The following is a 22,768-nucleotide window of genomic DNA, read 5'->3' on the forward strand; positions in this document are numbered from 1 at the left end:
TCAGAATTAGAGCCCACCTAAATTAATATAAACAAGTCTAATTATTATAATTATTTGGTATGTATATAGTGCCGACAGGTGCATAGCTGTACAATAGAGGGAACACCCCATTGTACAGCGCTGTGGAATTTGTTGGCGCTATATAAATAATAATACAGACAAATAATGAACATGTACTGATGCAAACAAAAACAGGCTCTGCCCATGAGCTTACAGTCTAGCAAACACAGTACTTTTATACAAAGTGCTTAGTAAGATACCATGTGAACTTACAATCTAAATGGGTAATAATGTGAAATTGAGATGTGAGGTTGATGGCCAGAGATCTGGGGCAATATGTAAATACTGAATAACGTGTGAGGTAGTTAAATAGTTAAGATTAGAGGCAGCTGAGGAAACATGTTAAAAGGAAAGGAGGGGCAAGGGTGGAAGAGTGCCATTGAATTTCTATTTTGATTACAGGTAAAGTATTTCATTGCTTGCATATGATATTGCAAAATGTGGAAATGTTTGTTTTTGCCACTGGAAATCATGGTGCAAACCTGGATCTGTAGAAAGAAAGAATGCAGAATCTGCACCATTTGGCTTGAGACATTCAGTGCCCACTTGCTTTTTGCTATAATAATCAGTTCTACATACTTACTGCCAACGCTAGCAGCCAGGAGACAAATCGTTAAAAAAAAAAAACCATTCTGCGATGTAAGAGTTAAATCATGTGGCAACCAATTTCTTTGCATTTAAAACATCAGTGCTTGTACAGCTCTCCCAGATTTAACATTGACGCATTTTACCAACTTTCAAATGTGGATTAACTTGGAACTATTCATCTTCAGTCAGTAGGGGCCATTGATCCCATAGTTTATTTTTATCTGGTTACCAAATTGCTCCAGCCCTCTTGCATATTCTACTGCTCGCTTAATCACCAACTCTATTACATTGTGGGATAAACTACCAGTGCTAGCAGCCAGGCGGCAAATCGTTAAAAACTATCACTAGCCAGCCACCAAAGTAAAAAGTTTTACAAAGCCCAAAGGGGTCAATATGACCTTCATCTAACTATAGTATAAAACCTCCCTTACACCCCCACCTGATATGCTGGAGATTGGGGTATATCTGCTAAACAGCCCGGTGATATAGCTCAGTGGGCTAATGTTTCATCAGTAGAATCTGTTCAACCTTGGGGGTCGCAATAGTAACATCCCCTGGATGCTGGGCAAAAGTAACATCCTCAGGATGTATTTGGAAACCAAGAGGCAAGGTTAAAAAAATAATTTTTAGTAACTGTTACTTTACAGAGAGGGTAGTGGGTGCATGGAATAGCCTTTCAGCTGAAGTGGTAGAGTTTAACACAGTGAGGGAGTTTAAGTATGCGTGGGATAGGCATAAGGCTATCCTAGCTATAAGATAAGGCCAGGGACTAATGAAAGTATTTAGAAAATTGGGCAGACTAGATGGGCCGAATGGTTCTTATCTGCCGTCACATTCTATTTTTCTAAATAAATTCACACATACATAAAATACGATCCCATATTACAAACTTTTGGTGAGTAGCACATTGCAATCACAACACTGCAATACTACAACCAGACAAACATATTTTCACACTTACAACAAGGCTCAAACTTTCCACACACCCTGGTGGACCCATCTCTCTGGTGGGATGGGATACAGTCAATGACCAATTGGAAACATTAGAGGATATAACCAACTGACCCAGTGTTTGGCTGCAGAATTGGTGAGTGTGGCTCACCATGGGGCTGTCAGTCTTTTCCTGGCACAGTATAAAGGCTGAACTTGATTGACATGTGTCTTTTTTTCAATCCAAGTAACTGTAGATTGGCCACTTCTTCATGATATCGTTACTGTAAGACATGTAATATACCAGGCCTTTTCCAGTTAGCGAATGTTGTGGGGTTTTCACGAATATTATACTGTCTTCTTAAAGCTTGAAATAGGTGAGTATTTATTGTAAAACACATGAGCCTAGTACGGGAACTAAAATGTTCATTATAAAGATTTAGTGAAATATACATCAAAGAAACAGGATTGATCAGTCTCTGCCATCTTGGATTCTGGTCACGTTGTGGCTTCAGTATTCGGTCTTTTTGGATACTTATATGCTGCAATACTAAAAGAGATCACAAAATATGATTAACAGTTACACACTGCGCTTAACATGTTACATTTTACTTGTTTCTATTCAAGAATAATTAAACTAAATTAAATGATCTGTTCTTTTTGTGTGAAAACTTAATCATAACAATAATTTATCTAAGAATGGAATGTAACATAACACTTTAAAATGTCTATCACTACTGAGGTATCCTGAAATTAGCTACAAATGCTGTCAAACTATTACCTAGGACAGCCCCCATACAGAGAAAATAGAGCATGGATTTCAAAAATGACCTTTAGGATATAATTATGGCAGTAATCGAAGATTTCTATAATTAAAATTAACAGTAACTAATTGTGAGTAATTTTCTGTTGTCCACATTTTTTTCTAAACGATTTATTTTGTTGTTAATTTTGAGACAGTCTCTCAACTGCAGGAAGAAATAATTGGCAACAGGAGCAAAGTTGCGCTTTTTTATGGCGGATGATGGTCCTCCTGAGCGCTAAACAGTGAGAAGCAAACTAATGTTAATGGAAAACGTAAACGCACTCCAGATTGACCTGACCAGCAAACTGAACTGGTTTGGCAACAACCATAAGAGGGTCCATCAAATTATAGAAAGAGCATGACAAAATGACCTTCTGCAAAACCACAAGAAAGGGATTGTCTATTTAATTCCAACTAAAAAAGACCTTAGAGAGTATACCCTTCCTCAACATTGTTAGATGACGATGACTAGATAGGAATCAAAACCAGGTAGGGGGCTGTGAATGATCCTACCACTTCCTTCCATCCTGAGCAGTGGGTGGTAGGGTAAGTCATATATTCACATTTTTAATCTAAAAGAATGGGCCAAGAAATGCCTATTCTCCTGGTGTCTGCATATGTTAGGGTCACCAAGCAACTATCTAGCAGAACAAAGGACACTAGGACGAGGTTTAGAGCACTGTGGACCTCCAACAATGTTTTTTTTAATGTTTTCATTTTAATTCTGCGTGTGCTTTTTAGTGCTGCATCTCAGCTTTGCCTGCTGCTACATTTAAATGATTAGGTTAATTCTAACTTGAGAGACTGTATGCATACAGTGAGCACTCAGGGCCCAGAAAAAAAATAATTATCTCGGTAGAAACATTATAAAGGAGACACTTAATGTATCGGTTTTATGATCTTCAGATATACCAAGGTTTCTACAATTTATTAGCTCTTTATATTTAGTTTTGCTTTGTTTTTAGTTTTATCTTAACATACTTTCTAATAAATTTGTACATTTCTTTCATATCCCTATTTTTGAGGTCTCTTAATGAGTTAAACTTTAAGTATCTTAAGACGTGTCAGCACGTCCTAACTATAATAGGCTCTAATGCCTTTAGTGTGTAATGACTGCAGTTTTGATGTGAGCAGAGTTAAAATCCCGACTCATATTCCTGCTTAGAGCCCTTTAACTGCATCCTATACACCTTGGCTGAGTGATAACAGCTGCATGTGTTTCTGGGGTGCAGGCTGCTTCAGGGAGACCGCCAATATTTCCCTGCCTATTCCCAGCTTTGCCAGTGGCCCAGCACCGGTCACAGTGTAATCAGCTTGGAAGCAGGCTCCATTCATGATTACATTGAATGTAACAGACCTCCATATACTGTTTTAATTAAGAACATTTATTTTAGCAGAGGTTTGCTTTATGGTTGGGATTAGTGGTGATGTTAGGGTTACGTTAGAGATAATGTTAGATTTATGGGTGAGTGATTTATAGGGTATGATTGTAGAAATCATGGCCATTGGAGGCAGAGGCGGCTCTAGACTTTATGAGGCCTTAGGCGAAATGCAAACATGAGGCCCCACTAACAAAAAAGTGTCACATATACACATTGATGCACTGTCTACCTGTGTATGTGCCTGAGAGTGTGTCTGACCGAGAGTATCCTTGTGTGTGTGAATGTATGTCTCTGTGAGCATGTTTGCGTTTTTGTCTGAGACCCTATGTGTATGGGGTAGCTGCTTGAAGTGTGTTGTGTGTATATGGGGGGGTGATGGTGAGAGGGAGAGACGGGTGATGGTGAGAGGGGGGTGATGGTGAGAGGGAGAGGGGAGGGTAATGGAGAGAGGGAGAGGGGGTGCGATGGTGAGAGGGAGAGAGGGTGCGATGGTGAGAGGGAGAGGGGGTGCGATGGTGAGAGGGAGCGGGGGGTGATGGTAATGTGAGAGGGAGGGGGGTGATGGTAATGTGAGAGTGAGAGGGGGGTAATGTGAGAGTGAGAGGGGGGTAATGTGAGAGTGAGGGGGGTAATGTGAGAGTGAGGGTAATGTGAGAGTGAGAGGGGGTAATGTGAGAGTGAGGGGGGTAATGTGAGAGTGAGGGTAATGTGAGAGTGAGGGGGGGTAATGTGAGAGGGGGTAATGTGAGAAGGAGGGGGTGATGGTGAGTGAGGTGAGGCTGAGGGTGGTGACGGAGGGTTATGCTGAGGGTGGTAAGGGGGTGATGCTGAGGGGGTGATGCTGAGGGTGGTGGGGGGTGATGCTGAGGGTGGTGGGGGTGAGGCTGAGGGTGGTGGGGGGGTGATGGTGAGGGTGGTGGGGGGTGAGGCTGAGGGTGGTGGGGGGTGATGGTGAGGCTGAGGGGGTGGAGGGTGATGGTGAGGGGGTGAGCTGATGGTGAGTGTGGGGGGTGATGGTGAGGGTGGGGAGGTGAGGCTGAGGGTGGTGGGGTGATGGTGAGGCTGAGGGTGGTGGGGGGTGATGGCTGAGGGTGGTGAGGGGTGAGGCTGAGGGTGGTGAGGGGTGAGGCTGAGGGTGGTGAGGGGTGAGGCTGAGGGTGGTGAGGGGTGAGGCTGAGGGTGGTGAGGGGTGAGGCTGAGGGTGGTGGGGGGTGATGGTGAGGGTGGGGAGGTGAGGGTGGGGAGGTGAGGCTGAGGGTGGTGGGGGTGAGGCTGAGGGTGGTGGGGGGTGATGGTGAGGGTGGTGGGGGGTGATGGTGAGGGTGGTGGGGGGTGATGGTGAGGGTGGTGGGGGGGTGATGGTGAGGGTGGTGGGGGGTGAGGCGTGGGGGGGTGATGGTGAGGGTGGTGGGGGGTGAGGCTGAGGGGGGTGATGGTGAGGCTGAGGGGGGTGGAGGGTGATGGTGAGAGGGTGGGGGGTGATGGTGAGTGTGGTGAGGGTGGGGGGGTGAGGCTGAGGGGGGTGATGATGAGGCTGAGGGGGGTGGGGGGTGATGGTGAGAGGGGTTGGGGGTGATGGTGAGGAGGGTGGGGGGGTGAGACTGAGGGGGATGATGGTGAGGCTGAGGGTGGTGGGGGGTGAGGCTGGGGTTGATGGTGAGGGTGGTGGGGGGTGATGGTGAGGGTGGTGGGGGGTAATAGGGAGGGAGAGCCTACCTTTCCCTGGTGGTCCAGTGGGCTCCCTGGTGGTCCGGTGGCCACTGCTCCCGGTCTGCAGCTCCGCAGAGCTGCAGACCGCGTAGTCTTGCGAGATTTCAGAGCGTTGCCGTGGTAACCCGCGGCAACGCTCTGATTGGCCAATTCTCGCGAGTCACATGGTCTGCAACTCTGCACACTGCGGAGCTGCAGACCAGTGTCTGCGATGGTGGCCGGGCAGCCAGGAGGGGCCTCGCACCCAGCAGCATACCGGGCAAGCCGCCGGGCCCCCTCCTGGTGTCAGGTCCTCGGTCAGTGACCGAGGACCTGACACACTCTGCCAACAAGTGGTTTAGGCGGCCGCGAGTCCTCCGCCAGCGCGAGGCCTTAGGCGGCCGCCTAAACCGCCTAGTTAGAGAGCCGCCTCTGATTGGAGGTAACTAAAAAAAAATGTGTTTAAAAATACATAGGGATTAAGGAGAGAGCGCAGGTAACTTGTTTTTCTTTGTTTTTTACTATATATTGGGGCTGATGTGTACTGTAGTCATTTGCAGCCGCCCAGTGATGGGAGTGAGCGCAGGACTTATCTTTCTGCATTTGTGTACATTTTTTGTATCACTCAGCCTTGTTACAATGCAGCCGCCCATCCCATGTGTTCCCTATTAAGGGTTAATAATATATAGGGGTGCATATAAAAACTAGGGGGGGGGGGTCTGCCTTGACGTTGGCAGGTGGGCTTATCCTCTCATGGCCATTGGAGGTAACTAAAAAAACTCAATTTGTTTAAAAATACATAGGGATTAAGGAGAGAGCGCAGGTAACTTGTTTTTCTTTGGTTATGATTGTAGAAAGGTAAGGGTTAATGCTGGGTTTGAGTTAACGCTGTTCTAGGGTTATAATAGTGTAGGGTTAAGGGTAAGGTAAAGATATGTATACGAGTAGCATTAGTGTAAGTATAGGGTTAGGGTGTGCATAGCTCTAGGTGGCGGGTTGGCAAAGGGTTAACATTAATTACCAAAAATGTATTTAGATCATAGACATATGAGGCATTTAACAACCAGGACTGACAGAGGAATCTACTTTGAGTTATTTTTATTTAGTTGAACTGGATGTACAGTTTTAAAAAAGAATTCTTTTTAAATAATTTTTTTAAAAACATTTTATTCATACTTAATATTTCTGTCCTTTAAAAAACAATATATGATATGTATGGAGGCACTTAAATATAAACCCTTAAATATGGTGAAACAAACACATGCATTTCTAGGTTTTGTTTTGGATCTGAATTTGGACTATTACCCCTGTCCTTAACCAGTTAACACATACGGATATAGGCACAGATACTAACACATAACCAGCCTTTCTATGTTTTTTCTTGCTGCTATATAATAAGCTACCGTTACAATGTCGTTCTACTTACCCAATGGGAATAAGACTCAGAGCAGCAATTGCAGCAGATAGGATAAAACTTGAACCAGAGAAAAGTTGTAATGTAGCCTGGTAGATCTTGTTGAATGCAATGGAGGTAATCACTGCAGAGATTGCCAGAGAGAACTGAAGTACAACAAAGATTTTTCCTGGAATACATAAAAGAATTGCTCAAATACTGTCTTACACTGACACATATATAAGAAAACCATTCATTAGAATATGTGCTATTTTTGTAAAAGAAATTTGAGTCTGAAAAGGTAACTATAATACATACAGTGAGGGGGGGGAAGTATTTGATCCCCTGCTGATTTTGAAAGTGTACCCACTGACAAAGAAATGATCAGTCTATAATTTTAATGGTAGGTGAATTTTAACAGTGAGAGACAGAATAACAAAAAAAATCTAGAAAAATGCATGTCCAAAAAGTTATAAATTGATTTGCATGTCAATGAGTGAAATAAGTATTTGATCCCCTATCAATCAGCAAGATTTCTGGCTCCCAGGTGTCTTTTATACAGGTAACAAGCTGAGATTAGGGGCACTCTTTTAAAGGGAGTGCTCCTAATCTCAGCTCTTTATCTGTATAAAAGACACCACCTGTCCACAGAAGCAATCATTCAATTAAATTCCAAACTCTCCACCATGACCAAGATCAAAGAGCTGTCTAAGGATGTCAGGGACAAGATTATAGACCTATACAAGGATGGAATGGGCTCCAAGACCATCGCCAAGAAGCTTGATGAGAAGGTGACAACAGTTGGTGCAATTATTCGCAAATGAAAGAAACACAAAATAACTGTCAGTCTCCCTCGGTCTGGTGCTCCATGCAAGATCTCACCTCGTGGAGTTTTAATTATCAAAAGAATGGTAAGAAATCAGCCCAGAACTACACGGAGGATCTTGTTAATGATCTCAAGGAAGCTGGGACCATAGTCAACAAGAAAACAATTGGTAACGCACTACGCCATGAAGGACTGATATCCTGCAGCGCCCACAAAGTTCCGCTGCTCAAGAAAGCACATGTACAGGCCCGTCTGAAGTTTGCCGGTGAATATCTGAATATTTCAGAGGAGAACTGGGTGAAAGTGTTGTGGTCAGATGAGACCAAAATCAAGCTCTTTGGCATCAACTCAACTCGCCATGTTTGGAGGAGGAGGAATGCTGCCTATGACCCCAAAAACACCATCAAACATGGAGGTGGAAACATTATGCTTTGGGCGTGTTTTTCTGCTAAGGGGACAGGACAACTGCACCACATCAAAAGGACGATGGACGGGGCCATGTACTGTCAAATCTTGGGTGAGAATCTTCTTCCGCCAGCCAAGGCATTGAAAATGGATCGTGGATGGGTATTCCAGCATGACAATGACCAAAAACCCACAGCCAAGGCAACAAAGGAGTGGCTCAAGAAGAAGCACATTAAGGTCCTGGAGTGGCTTAGCCAGTCTTCAGACCTTAATCCCATAGAAAATCTGTGGAGGGAGTTGGAGGTTCGAGTTGCCAAACTTCAGCCTCAAAACCTTAATGACTTAGAGAGGATCTGCAAAGAGGAATGAGACAAAATCCCTCCTGAAATGTGTGCAAACCTGGTTTCCCTCACTGTAATATAGTTATTTTAAATAGAAGAGTGGTCCACACCCTGACATTTTCTTTGCTTTTGTCTTTTCACGTGGAACACCTATGTTGCCTCGAGCTGTTTTAGTGATGCAGTGAAAACTGTTGTACAAGTGGAAATTTTTCAAAATAGTGATTGTAGACACAAATATACAATAGGAACAATGGTCATTATTCCATATTATATTACAGAAGATTTCACAAAGTAAAAATAATGCTGAAATGCAGAGAATGAAATAATAAATATTTCAAGATAATGGGAACGAGGCCAGTAAAATGCTCTAAAATAATAAATAACAAAAGAAAATCCTTCCACTCTAGTGTATGGCTCTGCAATTCAAGTCGAGCCGGTACCTGTGGTATGAGCGTTATTTGAAGAGATTCATTTTAAAACTTGCTTAGGTGCTTACTCTGTTTAAAGGAATTTTTATGTCTATGGGTGTAAAATCCCCAAATGTTTTTTGGTGGGGTTTTCTTATTTCCCAAGCATATCTAACCAGTGCATGCCAAAAAGAGAGACATTTTTCTTTCAATAAAATAAGGGAGTTAAGTGTAGAGTCTATATTTGAAGTATGTTTTTTTGTTTATTTTGACATTCTATATTTTATTTGAGCATTGTTAGACAAACAAGCTTATAGAGACTTATTAATAGGGAAAAATAAAGCATAAAAATTGCGTTGTCAGTACAAAATATGTCATGAGTGGTGCACATTTTATATCGAGGGATGGAAGTATGTTTTTGAAGGAGGGTTTTACAAATTATCTAGTGTGGCTACGTTTGAGTAAATATCTCCAAATCAGCCCATCATCCCCCTAGCAAAATATAAGGCATGATGTATTTGGCAAATACCTACACGTTTCCTTTTCAGAACATGAATGGCTGCACATTAATACTGTTTTCAGGGGAAACAATCTATCATGTAAAAAAAACAAAACATGAGGCAAAAATACGCACACAAAAGTAATTGTATAAAAATATATAAGGTGAGGTGCTAACAAGCTTTGTGTGTACTACACCTATTAAATAATACACAAATAATTACAAAAAAATAATAGATCTGAAATGTGCACCCCCACAGACCATCCCTATGTATGTACAATAAATAATACTTATATAAGTAGATCCTTAGAATAAAAGGTCTTTATTCTGTGAAAACCAAGAAAGCAAATAAAAAAAAAAACACTTTTAAAAAAAATCTATTTCTCTGGCATCTTATTTTTATTTACCTACAAACTATTTTACCAGGAAGGATACATTTAGATTTCTCTCGTTTTCAATATAGAAACATAGAATGTGACGGCAGATAAGAACCATTCGGCCCATCTAGTCTGCCCAATTTTCTAAATACCTTATCTTATAGTTAGGATAGCCTTATGCCTATCCCACGCATGCTTAAACTTCTTTACTGTGTTAACCTCTACCACTACAGCTGAAAGGCTATTCCATGCATCCACTACCCTCTCAGTAAAGTAATACTTCCTGATATTATTTTTAAACATTTGCCCCTCCAATTTAACCCCTTCAGGACGGAGTCACTAGTACACGTTCTGATCAAAACAAAACGTAAACAAAAACTGGAATTTGCGCTATATGTTTGTTCACCCATAGTTCCCCTCTTTCATATTATATGCACCCACACTTATTATATATCATTTTGTTCAGGAGAAACAGGGCTTTCATTTTATATCAAATATTTATGTATGAAACATAATTTATTATGAATAAAATTAAAAAAACTGTGAGAAATTTAATTTTTTTTTTTAATTTGTAGTTCCGCCTCACATTTTAGCTGTACATGTCATAATACTGTTAGGTTTTACTGCAACAAAAAGCACATATTTGTAATCAGCGATGTCTCACGAGTACAACAGTACCCCTATTAACAGGTTTTATGGTGTTTTGGAAAGTTACAGGGTCAAATATAGAACGTTCCATTTTCAAATTGAAATTTGCCAGATTAGTAATGTTACCTTTGAGACAGTGTGGTAGCCCAGGAATGAGAATTACCCCCATAATGGCATACCATTTGAAAAAGTAGACAACCCAAGGTATTGAACATGGGGTATGTTTAGTCTTTTTTTAGTAGCCACTTAGTCACAAACACTGGCCAAAGTTAGCGTTCATATTTGTTTTTGTGTGAAAAAAGCAAAAAACTAATATTTGGCCAGTGTTTGTGACTAAGTGGCTACTAAAAATGACTGGGCATACCCCATTTGCAATACCTTGGGTTGTCTACTTTTGCAAATGGTATGCCATCATGGGGGTAATTCTTCTTCCTGGGCTACCATACGATCTCAAAGGCAACATAACTAATCTGGCAAATTTCAATGTAAAAAAAATGAAATGCAAGCCTTATATGTGACTCTCTAACTTTCCAAAACACCATAAAACCTGTACATGGGGGGTACTGTTATTCTCGGGAGACTTCACTAAACACAAATATTAGTGTTTTAAAACAGTAAAACATATTACAACAATAATATAGTCCATAAAAGTGCCGTTTGTTTGAAAAAAATGCAAAAAACGTCACTTTTACTTAAAATATCATTGTTTTAATAAAATTTACCAGTTTTAAACACTAATATTTGAGTTCAGCGAAGTCTCCTGAGTAAAACAGTACCCCCTATGTACAGGTTTTATGGTGTCTTGGAGAGTTACAGGGTCAAATATAGTGCTTGCGAATTAAATTTGCTGCACTTTCTCCCTGTGTTGTCAGGCATGTCAATCAAATTTTAATTAATCAAATGACATAATTATGTTAAAAAATGACTTGAATATATACATAGAATTTTAATATATATGCATTTATAGGTATTTAAATTCTACGTGCATACTAATGTAATCTTTTATGTAATTATATGTATTTATCTCTATATATATATTTGCGGTTATTTGCATTTTTATATATAGATAGATATATATAGAATGTCATTCTAAGTGTATTATGTTACCAATATATATATATATTAATAGCAAAATACAGTTAGAATGAAATTACATATGCATATATAATTTATTTTAAATTTTGTTTCAATATTTTATTTATTTATTTTATTATTTTATTTATTTATTATTGTAATTAGACGTATTTATATATAATATATGTGTATATATCTATTATATATATAATATATATACATATATATATGTAACGTCATTCTAAGTGTATTTTAATATTAATATATATACTAATATTAATATTAAAATACACTTTGTATGACGTTACATATATATAATATGTATATATATTATACATATAATATATATACATATTATATATATATATATATATAAATACTTTAAATTTAATTTTACACATGTTTAATACATTTTTTTTACTCTTCCTACCAGCAGGGGGACTGTCTAATATTTTAGACAGTCTCCCTGCTGGCAGATCCATAGCCAGCTATAGGGGGCCATGTGATCGCTCTTTGAGAGCGATCACATGGCCCCCGGGGGCCTCATTTGCCATGGGGGGACTGCCTGGGCTGTCAGGCAGCCCTCCAGAAGAGGATCGCGGCGGAGGTAAGTAGCTGCGATCTTCTGGGGGCTTAAGCCGTTACGGCGTTCTATGCCGCCGCAACGGCTTTAAAGCCCTTTAAAGCCGCGACGGCATAGAACGCCGTAACGGCATTAACGGGTTAAGACTAAATATGTCCTCAGCCCACAATCACTACATTGTTACAATAGGGTACAATATAATATTACAAAAAAATACAATACAATATATATATATATATATATATATATATATATACATACATACACAAATATATAAATATAGTCAGCAAGGACATGTGCATTCTGTATTGAGGTATGCTGCCAAACATCTGTGTCCCTGAGGTTATTCCACAATTGCGGTGCTCTGTAGGAAAATGAGGATCGAGCCACTTTATTTTTGTTTTGCGGTATGCTAAATATCGTGCTAGTACTGGATCGGAGGTTATAGGAGGTGGGAACAGCCGGGGAGAGCATTCTACTCAGGTAGGGTGGGAGCTTCCCAGAAATGCTCTTATGCACAAGGCTGGAAAGATGAAGAGTGCGTTGGAATTCAACATAACATGTCACAATGTAATTACATTCTAGTATAAAGTGGCAGAACAAATTTTATAACATGACAGGAGGCTTCGTATTTGCTTAAGTCTCTCTTTACTAGAACTCCACAGCAGCACAGAAAAAACAACCAATCAGAAAAAAGTTAGGTACTATAAAACTCCCCTCCCCATGCTTAATTTCCTCTTTCTTTGCTGCTCCGCATCAGTACAGGTCAGAGTACCACTGCCTCCTGCTTATAGTGGGTGGCTTTGGGATTTTATTGCTTATATTCAGTATTTTAGATTCTATTTTGTAGGTTGCACTTGTGGTATTTTGTCATACATATATTTATCTTCAGTAATCTATTTATTTATTTATTTTCATGTGAGATTTTATTCTTAGGTATTTACATTTTTCTGCCCTTGCTGGATTTGTTCCAATCATGCTGTTTTATATCTTATATGATTTCTTTGTCCCTGCAACTTCGCTGTAGTTTCCTATATATTTGTGGGGGGTCTTTGGGGTCCTTACTGTTCTTTTCTTGGACTTGTGCCCCCCCCCCCCCCGTCCGTTTCCCTTGGATTATGTATCCCCATTTTTAATGCAATGTGTTTCCGCCTTTTCCTGGCGGTGTGTGTGCCGCTCGGGGGCTTCAGGAGGCTTACTTCATCTGCCTCCTTCGACCCCCGAGCTCCGGGACCGCGGATTTCATCTCCGGCGGTCCCATGTACTTTGCCGGCCGCGGGGGTACTCGTGTGTGCTTCCCCAAGTACCCAGCGGCCGGATCTTCTTTCCCACGTGGCCGCTCATCGCGGCCGCCTCCGCCCGCGGACCTCGTGTGTCCGTCCGGGCGGGGGAGAGTCCGACCGGGAGAGAGTTCAACCGCTCGCGGCCCCTCCCCCGTCGGTACACTTCATTACTTGGCACGTTGGAGGTCTGCCTCCACCCATTTCAGTTGCCATGCTGCATGTCAGTTTGTTTTTGCATTAGGTGACTGCATACAGCTTGTGCTTGCACCTTCTGTTTAGGGGACAATGTAGTGACAGTTTTCCCATGAGATTTTATATCCAGGTTGATGTATGTATTTGTATATATGTAGATTTGTGTGTATGCATGTGTGTATCAATGTTGGGATGTATAGATTTAGATTTCTTTTACTGGGCTGGAGTACATGCCTATAGGCAGTATCCATGTACTGCTCTGTCTGTGGCACAGGCCTTTTTTGTTTTTTGTCACTGTAGGCGTACTCCATACGCTTACTTCCTATGGGAGCCTGTACCCTGCATGCACCATAGCTACTGTGTCAGAGGCCGACGTCTGGCCCATTATCGCATGGTGGACCAGGACCTATTATGTCGCTCAGATTGCTGTGTGTTTGGCTGACAGGGTATATCACAGATTACTGCGAGTTCTGCTATCAGGATATATACGATTACTGCGACTTACAGGTATATTGGAAACTCAGTTCAAGTCTCTGTACATGGCGTACACGGCGCCAGCTATTCTAGGATTCGTGTGCTTCTCAGTATATATTTTTTCTGGCCCAGTTATGAGGAATCAGATGAGTCTACTCTGGTATGGATTCCCTGTCCACGACACATATAGACATGCCTGGACCGGGCTCTGACTACCTGGTATGGGAGACCAGTCCACGCTGTTACTATACATTTAAGTCAGGTTGTGGGGAGAGCCACTGAGTTCGCTATATAGCCCTACTCCTGGAAGTGTCCATGGTTACAAAGGTGATATGATGGTAACCTAGGATGATGCTAAGAAAGGTCACACGGACCTGTGTGGGCATGTGCATACCGATTCCCAGTTTAAGGAGAGTATCGCTCAGCGTATCTTACATTCATTGACATGAGGGTCACTGGGACAACTTCCGCTTATACCCACTACAGCTGGCATACCACTGTTTGCCTGCTGGGCATTTAGGGGCTGCCAGTCCCGGTTCGGGTTACTCACACGGCACCACGATTTCTAAGGGTTGGTGTATAAGGGTCCTATGTCACAGGTTGCCCTGAGGATTTACTATTTTTAGGGACCTCTACCCGAACTCAGAGGCCCCCGTTATTCGTTCAATACCCTTTGTAAAGCGCTACGGAATTGGAAGGCATTATATAAATACATGATAATAATAATATACTGGTAATATGTCTGTGCCCATAAAATTGGCCTGCTATGTCTGTGCCCATAAGATTGGCCTGCTATGTCTGTGCCCATAAGAACGGCCTGCTATGTCTGTGCCCATAAGAACGGCCTGCTATGTCTGTGCCCATAAGAACGGCCTGCTATGCCTGTGCCCATAAGAACGGCCTGCTATGCCTGTGCCCATAAGAACGGCCTGCTATGTCTGTGCCCATAAGAACGGCCTGCTATGTCTGTGCCCATAAGAACGGCCTGCTATGTCTGTGCCCATAAGAACGGCCTGCTATGTCTGTGCCCATTAAAACTGCCTGCTATGTCTGTGCCCATTAAAACGGCCTGCTATGTCTGTGCCCATTAAAACGGCCTGCTCAGTCCGTACCCATTTAAACGGCCTGCTCGGTCCGTGCCCATTTAAATGGCCTGCTATGTCTGTGCCCCATTGAATGGCCTGCTATGTCTGTGCCTATTTGTTTGGCTAGCCATTCTGTGTCCGTTCGTTTGGCCTGCTGGGCCTGTGCCCTACTCACGGGCCTGCACTATTGGTACCGAACCCCTTTTTGGCCGCAGGCCTGGGGGAATATCACTGAGGAAAACCCAGTGGCCGCCAGTGACATGGAGATAGGCAGGTGTCCAGACCAACACCATTGCCATAATGTTCAAGAGGACACCAGTTTACCGCCATCTGAATATGGTGGGAAGGGTGAAGGCCCTAAACCTCATGCCTGTAGGGCAAGTTTCTTATAAAGACCCCGGACACACCCACGGTTTACTCCAAACCGGCGACGGCACGTCTCCAAGGACCGATACTCAGACCCTTCAGGAGATAGCGTTTTTTTTCCTTGTCTTTGCCAGCTACTCCGTATCTGCCTCCCGGAATCCTTATAGGTGTCGGTAGTTTTTTTCCCACGTTGGGTTAGCTCCTGGCCCTGTCCAGTGGGACTTACTTTTGTTACCTTCCGGCCTGCTATTTGCCTTCTATCTGAGATAGAATTGGTGTTTTTTCTCTTATCTTCGTTAATTGTTGCCTTTTGTTTTTTCATGACTTCCTTTTCCTTTTTGCTCGGGTCGTCGCAAGGCCTGACTTGACCTCCTCCGACCTCCCGGGCACTCGTGGATTGCGGAGAACGTCTCCAGCTTTCCTCAGACTACCAACGGTCTACCTGGACCCCGCGCGCGCGCACGGGATCCGGATGGTCGGTTGATAGCTTTCCATCGTTGTTTCCGAAGATTGCCCTCAGCCTTATGCTGACATTTATAAGAGGTGTGCCCTGCAGTTTAGTCACCCTGAGTCTCTAGGGACTCTAGTTTGCATCACAGGAGGGTGCGGCCCTCCATCACCTCGATCCGAGTATATTTATTTTCAGGAACAGAGGACGAACCCCTCTCATATACAGAACCGGATACTGATTTGTTTTTAGAGGGCGCAACCCCTCCCTCGACCTCAGCCAGATACTGGACTGGATACAGAGGACAGGTTGGAGGACACATTCTCATAGAGAGAACCGGTCACGGAGGTAGACTCTGCTGTTGGTTATTGAAGGGTGCGGCCCACTCGGGCTAGCAGCCGGTCGTATTGCGGTATGCGATCTCATTAGTAGAGAGCGCGGCTCTCTCATACACTCGACGCCCCATTTGTTCATCACACAGGCTTGTACCTGTGCAAGTCATTGAGGACTGCATAGAGGGGCGTCCCTCCTGCATTCAATTAGAGCTAACATCCATGCTACTGACTTCGTTCTAGAGGACTGCCTGTTCATGCAATATATACATTTTTAGACGGGATCCCTCTATTCTATCTCCGGTAATGGATCTATTGGATCCGGACCGCAGTAAAACGCGAGAAATACTCACAGAGGTATAACGGGGGGAGACTCCCACTTATTTACGCACACTCGGCTAACGGATGGTCCTCCGGTATTACAAGAGTGCAGGTTTTTTGTTATATTCTGCACGATATAATACAGAGAATTACTTTCTGTTTTGGATATCCAGTCCATTACGAACAAACTGTGAAGACAGTTTCTCCCATGTCAGGAGATACGGAGACCTTCATGGAGCAAACGGGCACTGCCTTGCTCGGGTGACACGATTAAGGAGGACTGTTACCCGGTCTGAAGGTAAAACTGTACGTATTGACAACATGGTGAGACCTTGGGATAAGATGGCAGGACTGCCCTGTCTCCTCGGAGCGCGTACCTGGTGGACATGGTTCGGAGATGGAGGACCCTCCGTCTCTGCTCTATTTATCCCTAACGGGGGCCGTTTGGTTGGATTCGCACTAACCTACTTTTCACCTACTGTCGAGGAGACATACGAGACTTTAGGGAGGTGCCCGACTCCTACACAGACATCTTTCACTCTTGGACGAGGGCATTTCTGGATGGAAATCTGCGTTCCGGTTTGCTTTTCCCATCCCTTTGAAGATTTCTGGGATTCACTATTCCCAGAGTAGTCGACCACCGTTTCCTCCACACAAGTTCAGTTTGGAACCTTGAATGGACGTTCTTTGGAGTCTTTTCTCTGCTGTGTCCGAGGATTACACAGTCCATTTGGAATATTGGGATCACTTAGAATACGGCTGGTTTGGCCACACTCTTGCCTGCATTATGAATTTATTCTCGGATGAGACATCTCACCGGGTAGGACAGGAAGGAATGGAAGATCCTCCTCAGTTTTCTATTGCGATTTTGGTGGTGGACTTAGGCGCATTCCTTGAGATTGGAGATCTACCTGCAAGGCCACATCACCGAATGACCCTGGCACGATCGGAGAAGCCGCCTTACGGATCATGAGTTGAGACATGGTGGCTGTTTCTTCTTGCGACCCTAAGTCCGAGATTGACCTTCGATATGATACCTCTACGGGAATATGGCTAATAGGTCAGCTGGCCAGCTCATCAACCGACTGCTAGGAAACGGGTCACAACACCACGTACAATGGATTTACCAGCGGATGGTACTTTTTTTCCGTATTTGAGATGCTTCGTCGGCTGGCATCTTCTTTGATCCGTCTGCTGTCGTATATCGTACTTGGAATATCCAATTAGGATTACTCTGATATTTCCTGGAATTGATACCAGCGACACAAACAGCGTTGGATTGGTGAACTGAGCGTTGAAACAGCAAATACGAAGCCTACTGTCATGTTATAAAATTGTAGATTATGCTAGCTTTAGTGTACCTATAATCTTAATTTTATTAATGACAGGAGGCGAGTATTTCCCACCCATTCTTGTCCCTCCCTTGTTTAACCCCTTAAGGACACATGACGTGTGTGACACGTCATGATTCCCTTTTATTCCAGAAGTTTGGTCCTTAAGGGGTTAATGTTATAGTTTGGATTAGCAGGTACGTATGCAACTCTGTTTGTTGTCTCTGCTACCTCTCGCTTGTTTCTTATGTCTGTTTTTTCATAAGTAGGGTTGGGATATCTACATAGTAAGGTTAATTTGGTTGCTACATTGGGTACCTGCATGTTTATTTAGAGTACATTTCATTGGATAATCAACCTGTTCGATTCTGTTTTTCTCTCGTTTCAGCTTACAGTCCATCAACAGTATCTAGTTTGACAGTTGCTCTTGGATGGTGGACATCGTTATATTCATCGTATCTAGGACTTTGTTTCTTCCCCATGATGTTCTCTGCCTTTTATTCTGTTTTGTCGCAGCTTGAAAGAGGAAATGAAGCATGGGGAGGGGAGTTTTATAGTACCTAACTTTTTTCTGATTGGTTGTTTTTTCTGTGCTGCTGTGGAGTTCTAGTAAAGAGAGACTTAAGCAAATACGAAGCCTCCTGTCATTAATAAAATTAAGATTATAGGTACACTAAAGCTAGCATAATCTACAATTATATAACGTATTAAGTTTATTAAGGTGGATTTGAGGTGCAGGTGCATACACTACATTCCCATAATCAATGACCGGCATTAGCATTTGTTTCCTTACTGTAGGGCTTGGGCAGGATTTGTTTCTACAGGACACCTAGTTTTGGATATAGTTTTAAAGAGAGTTTTCAATGGATAGGTCAGAGGATAGATTGGGGTCTAGAAACATACCTAGATATTTGAAATTGTTCTGATACATAGTTGGGGTTTTTTTTGTTTATGTAATTTAGGTACAGTTCCAAGGATTATTATAACAGTTTTGTCAGTGTTTAGGACAAGTTTGTTATCCGCTATCCACTTTTCTACCTCTGTAAATTGGTTTTGGAGCACAGCCTCAAGCTGCAGTAGCTTGGGTTTACTAGCCTAGATAACTGTCGTCTGCATACATGTGTATAGTTGAGGCTTTGCAGATATTAGGCAGATCATTTATAAATAATGTGAAGAGTAGGGGGCCTTGGGGAACAACACACATGATTGGAAGAGGGAGGCCATATTAGAAATGGCCACATATTGCAATTGATCTGTTACATATGATCGAAACCAGGTTAGCGGACGATTACCAATACCTGAGTTTTTAAGCTTTTGCAAAAGAATGCCATGGTCTACTCTACTGTGTCAAATGCCTTGGCAAAATCAAGGAAAATAGCTCCAGTTAAGTTTAATCGGTTCATGCCAGTTTGGATGTCATTGCAACTTTTAAAAGGGCAGTTGTAGTTGAGTGATTTGGATGATTACTATCGGTCTGTTTATCACTCTTGGTTATTGACCTAGTTTCTGCCTTGGGGACCCCTTAATGGATCCTAGGTAAGAAGTTAAAAAGCTCAAAAATAGTCTGACTAGTTACAATGGGGCGGGATGGAGTGCATTTCTATGAGGAAATGCTGATTGGCGCAGCAAAGCAATTGCCATACATGCACGGTAGGCCTGTAATGCTTTTTAGGTTTATAGTTTAAAAATGCATATTAAAGACGCAGTGAATATAAAATACATTTCCAATTTCAGACCACACTAGTCAAACTAAAAACAGAGCGGATTTGAGAACTCTATCAGTTCAATTATTATGGCTGATCCCTTTAAATTTGCTTAGAATTCAGCCTGAAATCCTGATGTTTCCCACTTTAGTGAATAAATCATAAAGTGATTTAATGGCCAAATAGTAATGGTATAGACTATAGAGAGTATTGATATAGAACAAAACAGATTTAGATAACCATAGGGTTGCCTATATTGGTGTTAGCTTCCCTGCTCATGGAGCATGGAGTTCGTTTTCAGAAACAGAATTGTGTAATGAGTGTGGGAGGTCAAACAGGAAATGAGTATGGACTTAAATAATGAGAATTTATATACCAGAATAAATATCAGCAGCAGTAAGCCAGTCAACCGGAGGTCACTAAAGTGCAGCAATACCATTATTATTTTTGTATGGATAAAGTAAAACCCTGTGAATGTGTTTGTTTTAACAGTCAAGGGTAACAAGCAATGGGGAACTTCCAAAGAATTTTCCTGGAACAAAAATGAATCTGTTTCTCCTTAGTCAGTGTGAGTAAGAATGTTAAAACTTGCTATGGGTACAGACATTTAGAGAAACAACTATAATTTTACTTTAGAATGTGTGAAAATAGGCAATATGACACCCGATAACATGATGACTGCTCTTCTGTTTTATTTACTGGAAGTTTTATTGAAGAAGGAACTGTCGGTGATCACCTTTATAAATGTGCTTGTTTGCCAACCTTTTCTTTATAAAACGAAAACAATGATTTTTTTTTTTTTTTATTGTGAAAAAAGTTTTACAGGCCTATTCAAGTCTGAATGGCAATATACTGAATGGGGCAAACCATTTGGTACAGTAAAGGGCCATTCCGACTGCAAAACCTAGACATTGGTCACTGCAAGTACAGAGCAAGTTTCGAATGAGCTTGAATTTGGTCTGGATTTCAGTGAGACCAAATACTTCAAGACGGCTCAAATTCAAACATGAATTGTTAAAATCAATGTATGGTGTCAAAGTAGAAATGCCACCAACACGCAATCCTAAGGCACGAGTATCCAATACTAAAGAATAGGCATGTGCATGGGGAAAATATTCGGCTTGGTTCAGCATTCTGAAATTCGGGACTTCGTCAATTCGGGACTTCGTCAATTCGGGACTTCGTCAATTCGGGACTTCGTCAATTCGGGACTTCGTCACTTCGGGACTTCGACACTTCGGGACTTCGACACTTCGGGACTTCGACACTTCGGGACTTCGACACTTCGGGACTTCGGCAACTTCGCCACTTGAACACTTCGCCACTTGAACACTTCGCCACTTGAACACTTCGCCACTTGAACACTTCGCCACTTCGGAACTTCGCCACTTCGGATCTTAGACACTTCGGAACTTCGGAACTCCGGCATTTCGGGACTTCTGTTGCAGCCGCTTGGTAGATAACTCCCTAATTCCCACGGTATTAGGGAGTTATCTACCAAAAGGCTGAAAGACCTAAATTGGTCTTTCAGCCAAATTTACTAATACTAAGTAAAAATTACTTCGTATTAGTAAATTGTGCCCCTACTCGCTATACCGCGAGTAGGGGCATGTCTATTAAACAGTGAGCAGCCTGTGGCTGCTCACTGTTAAAAAAAAAAAAAAGAAAAGAAACAAGGGGTCCCCCCTCCCTGAGGTGGTGGGGGCCCTAAAGTAAAAAAAGGGGGGAGGACCTATTGTCCTCCCCACCGGCCCCCACCCCTGAGCAGCGGTCTGCTCCGTGCCCCACAGCCCTCCTGTGCCTTTTAATATCCCTCCACACCTTTTATTACCCCTCTCCTCCTGTACCTTTTATTGTCCCCCTGTACCTTTTATTATCTCACCTTTAATAGTCCCCCATTCCCTCCTATGCCTTTCAATCAACCGTCCCATTTTAATGTCACCCCTCCCATCCTGTCCCTTTTATTGTCCCCCCTCCTGTATCTTTCATAATCCCCCTAATGTACTTTTTATTGTCTCCCCTCCTGAACCTTTCATAGTCCCCCTTCCTTCCTGTCACTTTTATTGTCCCCGCGTACCTTTTGCTGTACCTCTCCCCTTCTGTCCTTTTTATTGCCCCCCCCTCCTGTCCTGTATCTGTTATTGTTCCCCTCCCCTCTTGTACCTTTTATGGTTGTCCCCTGTATCTGTTATTGTCCCCCCTCCCCTCTTGTACCTTTTATTGCTGTCCCCTGTATTTTTTATTGTCACCCGCTCCCCTCTTGTACCTTTTAATATTGTTCCCCCTCCTGTACCTTTTATTGTCTTTTATTGAAATTTTCATAGTTCCCCGCTCCCATCCTGTACCTTTTTATTGTCCCCCCTCCTCTCCTATACCTTTTAACTCCTTTACCCTTTATTGTCTCCTTCCTCTCCCCTCCTGTACCTTCTATTGTTTCCCACCTCCTGTCCTGTATATTTTATTGTCCCTCTTGCTTTCCGAGGGCTTGTACCTTGTATTATTGTTCCCCCTCCTGTATCTTGTATTGTCCCCCCTCTCCACTGTACCTATCCCCTCGTACCTTTCATTGTGCCCTCTGCAACTCCATCCATGTGTCTAAGCTGGAGGTCCGTGGCGAAGGATCCAGTTTCATGTTCTGGTCTGACAGGAAGCAGTTTGTTGCAATTCCTGTCAGACTTGGTAAGAAACTTTCCTCCCGCTCGGGCCACGCTCAACGCAGTGACCAACAGGAAGGGAGCGATGCGAATGGCGCTCTCCTCCTTCTGGTCACCCGGAGATCACTTCCCCTGGGCCTGTGTGCCCTAAGGCAGCCACCTTATGGTAGCGCCGGGCCTGATTACCTACATTTAACAAATACACTACACACACTCTATAACCCCTATATACACATGACACTACATCTCCTGCACTTATTAAACACACACACTCTATACATCCAATATACACACTACACCTCCTGCACTTACACACACTACACACGCTCTACACCAGGGTTAGGCATATAACTCCCCTGATGCATTGATGCGTTGCCTTAATTATAGCTATAAGAGCTTCATGGGGATGTAGTCCACAGCAGCTGGAGTGCCGAAGGTTGCCTAACCCTGCTCTACAACAACTATACACACACTACACATTTCAGGGGAAGGGAGAGGAAATGTAATGCCAAATGACCTGTACACTTACATGAAGAATGTGAACATTTGCATTAACTGAGCTTATTATCACA

The 22,768-nt window shown here is 42.7% G+C and overlaps 1 protein-coding gene across 1 annotated transcript in view; it reads right to left on the reverse strand.

Annotated features, from left to right (window-relative positions):
• Positions 1 to 605: 605 nt before the first annotated feature.
• Positions 606 to 22,768, reverse strand: part of LOC134611434 (solute carrier family 46 member 2-like) — a 34,553-nt gene continuing 12,390 nt past the window's right edge. The window contains exons 4-5 of the mRNA XM_063455318.1: positions 6,881 to 7,037; positions 606 to 2,128 (exon numbers count right to left, since the gene is read on the reverse strand). Of these exons, the coding sequence (XP_063311388.1) occupies positions 2,077 to 2,128; positions 6,881 to 7,037 (209 nt within the window). The 3' untranslated portion in view covers positions 606 to 2,076. The remainder of the gene's footprint in view (positions 2,129 to 6,880; positions 7,038 to 22,768) is intronic.

This window comes from Pelobates fuscus, chromosome 5 (genome assembly GCF_036172605.1).
Source record: "Pelobates fuscus isolate aPelFus1 chromosome 5, aPelFus1.pri, whole genome shotgun sequence".
Lineage (NCBI taxonomy): Eukaryota > Metazoa > Chordata > Amphibia > Anura > Pelobatidae > Pelobates > Pelobates fuscus.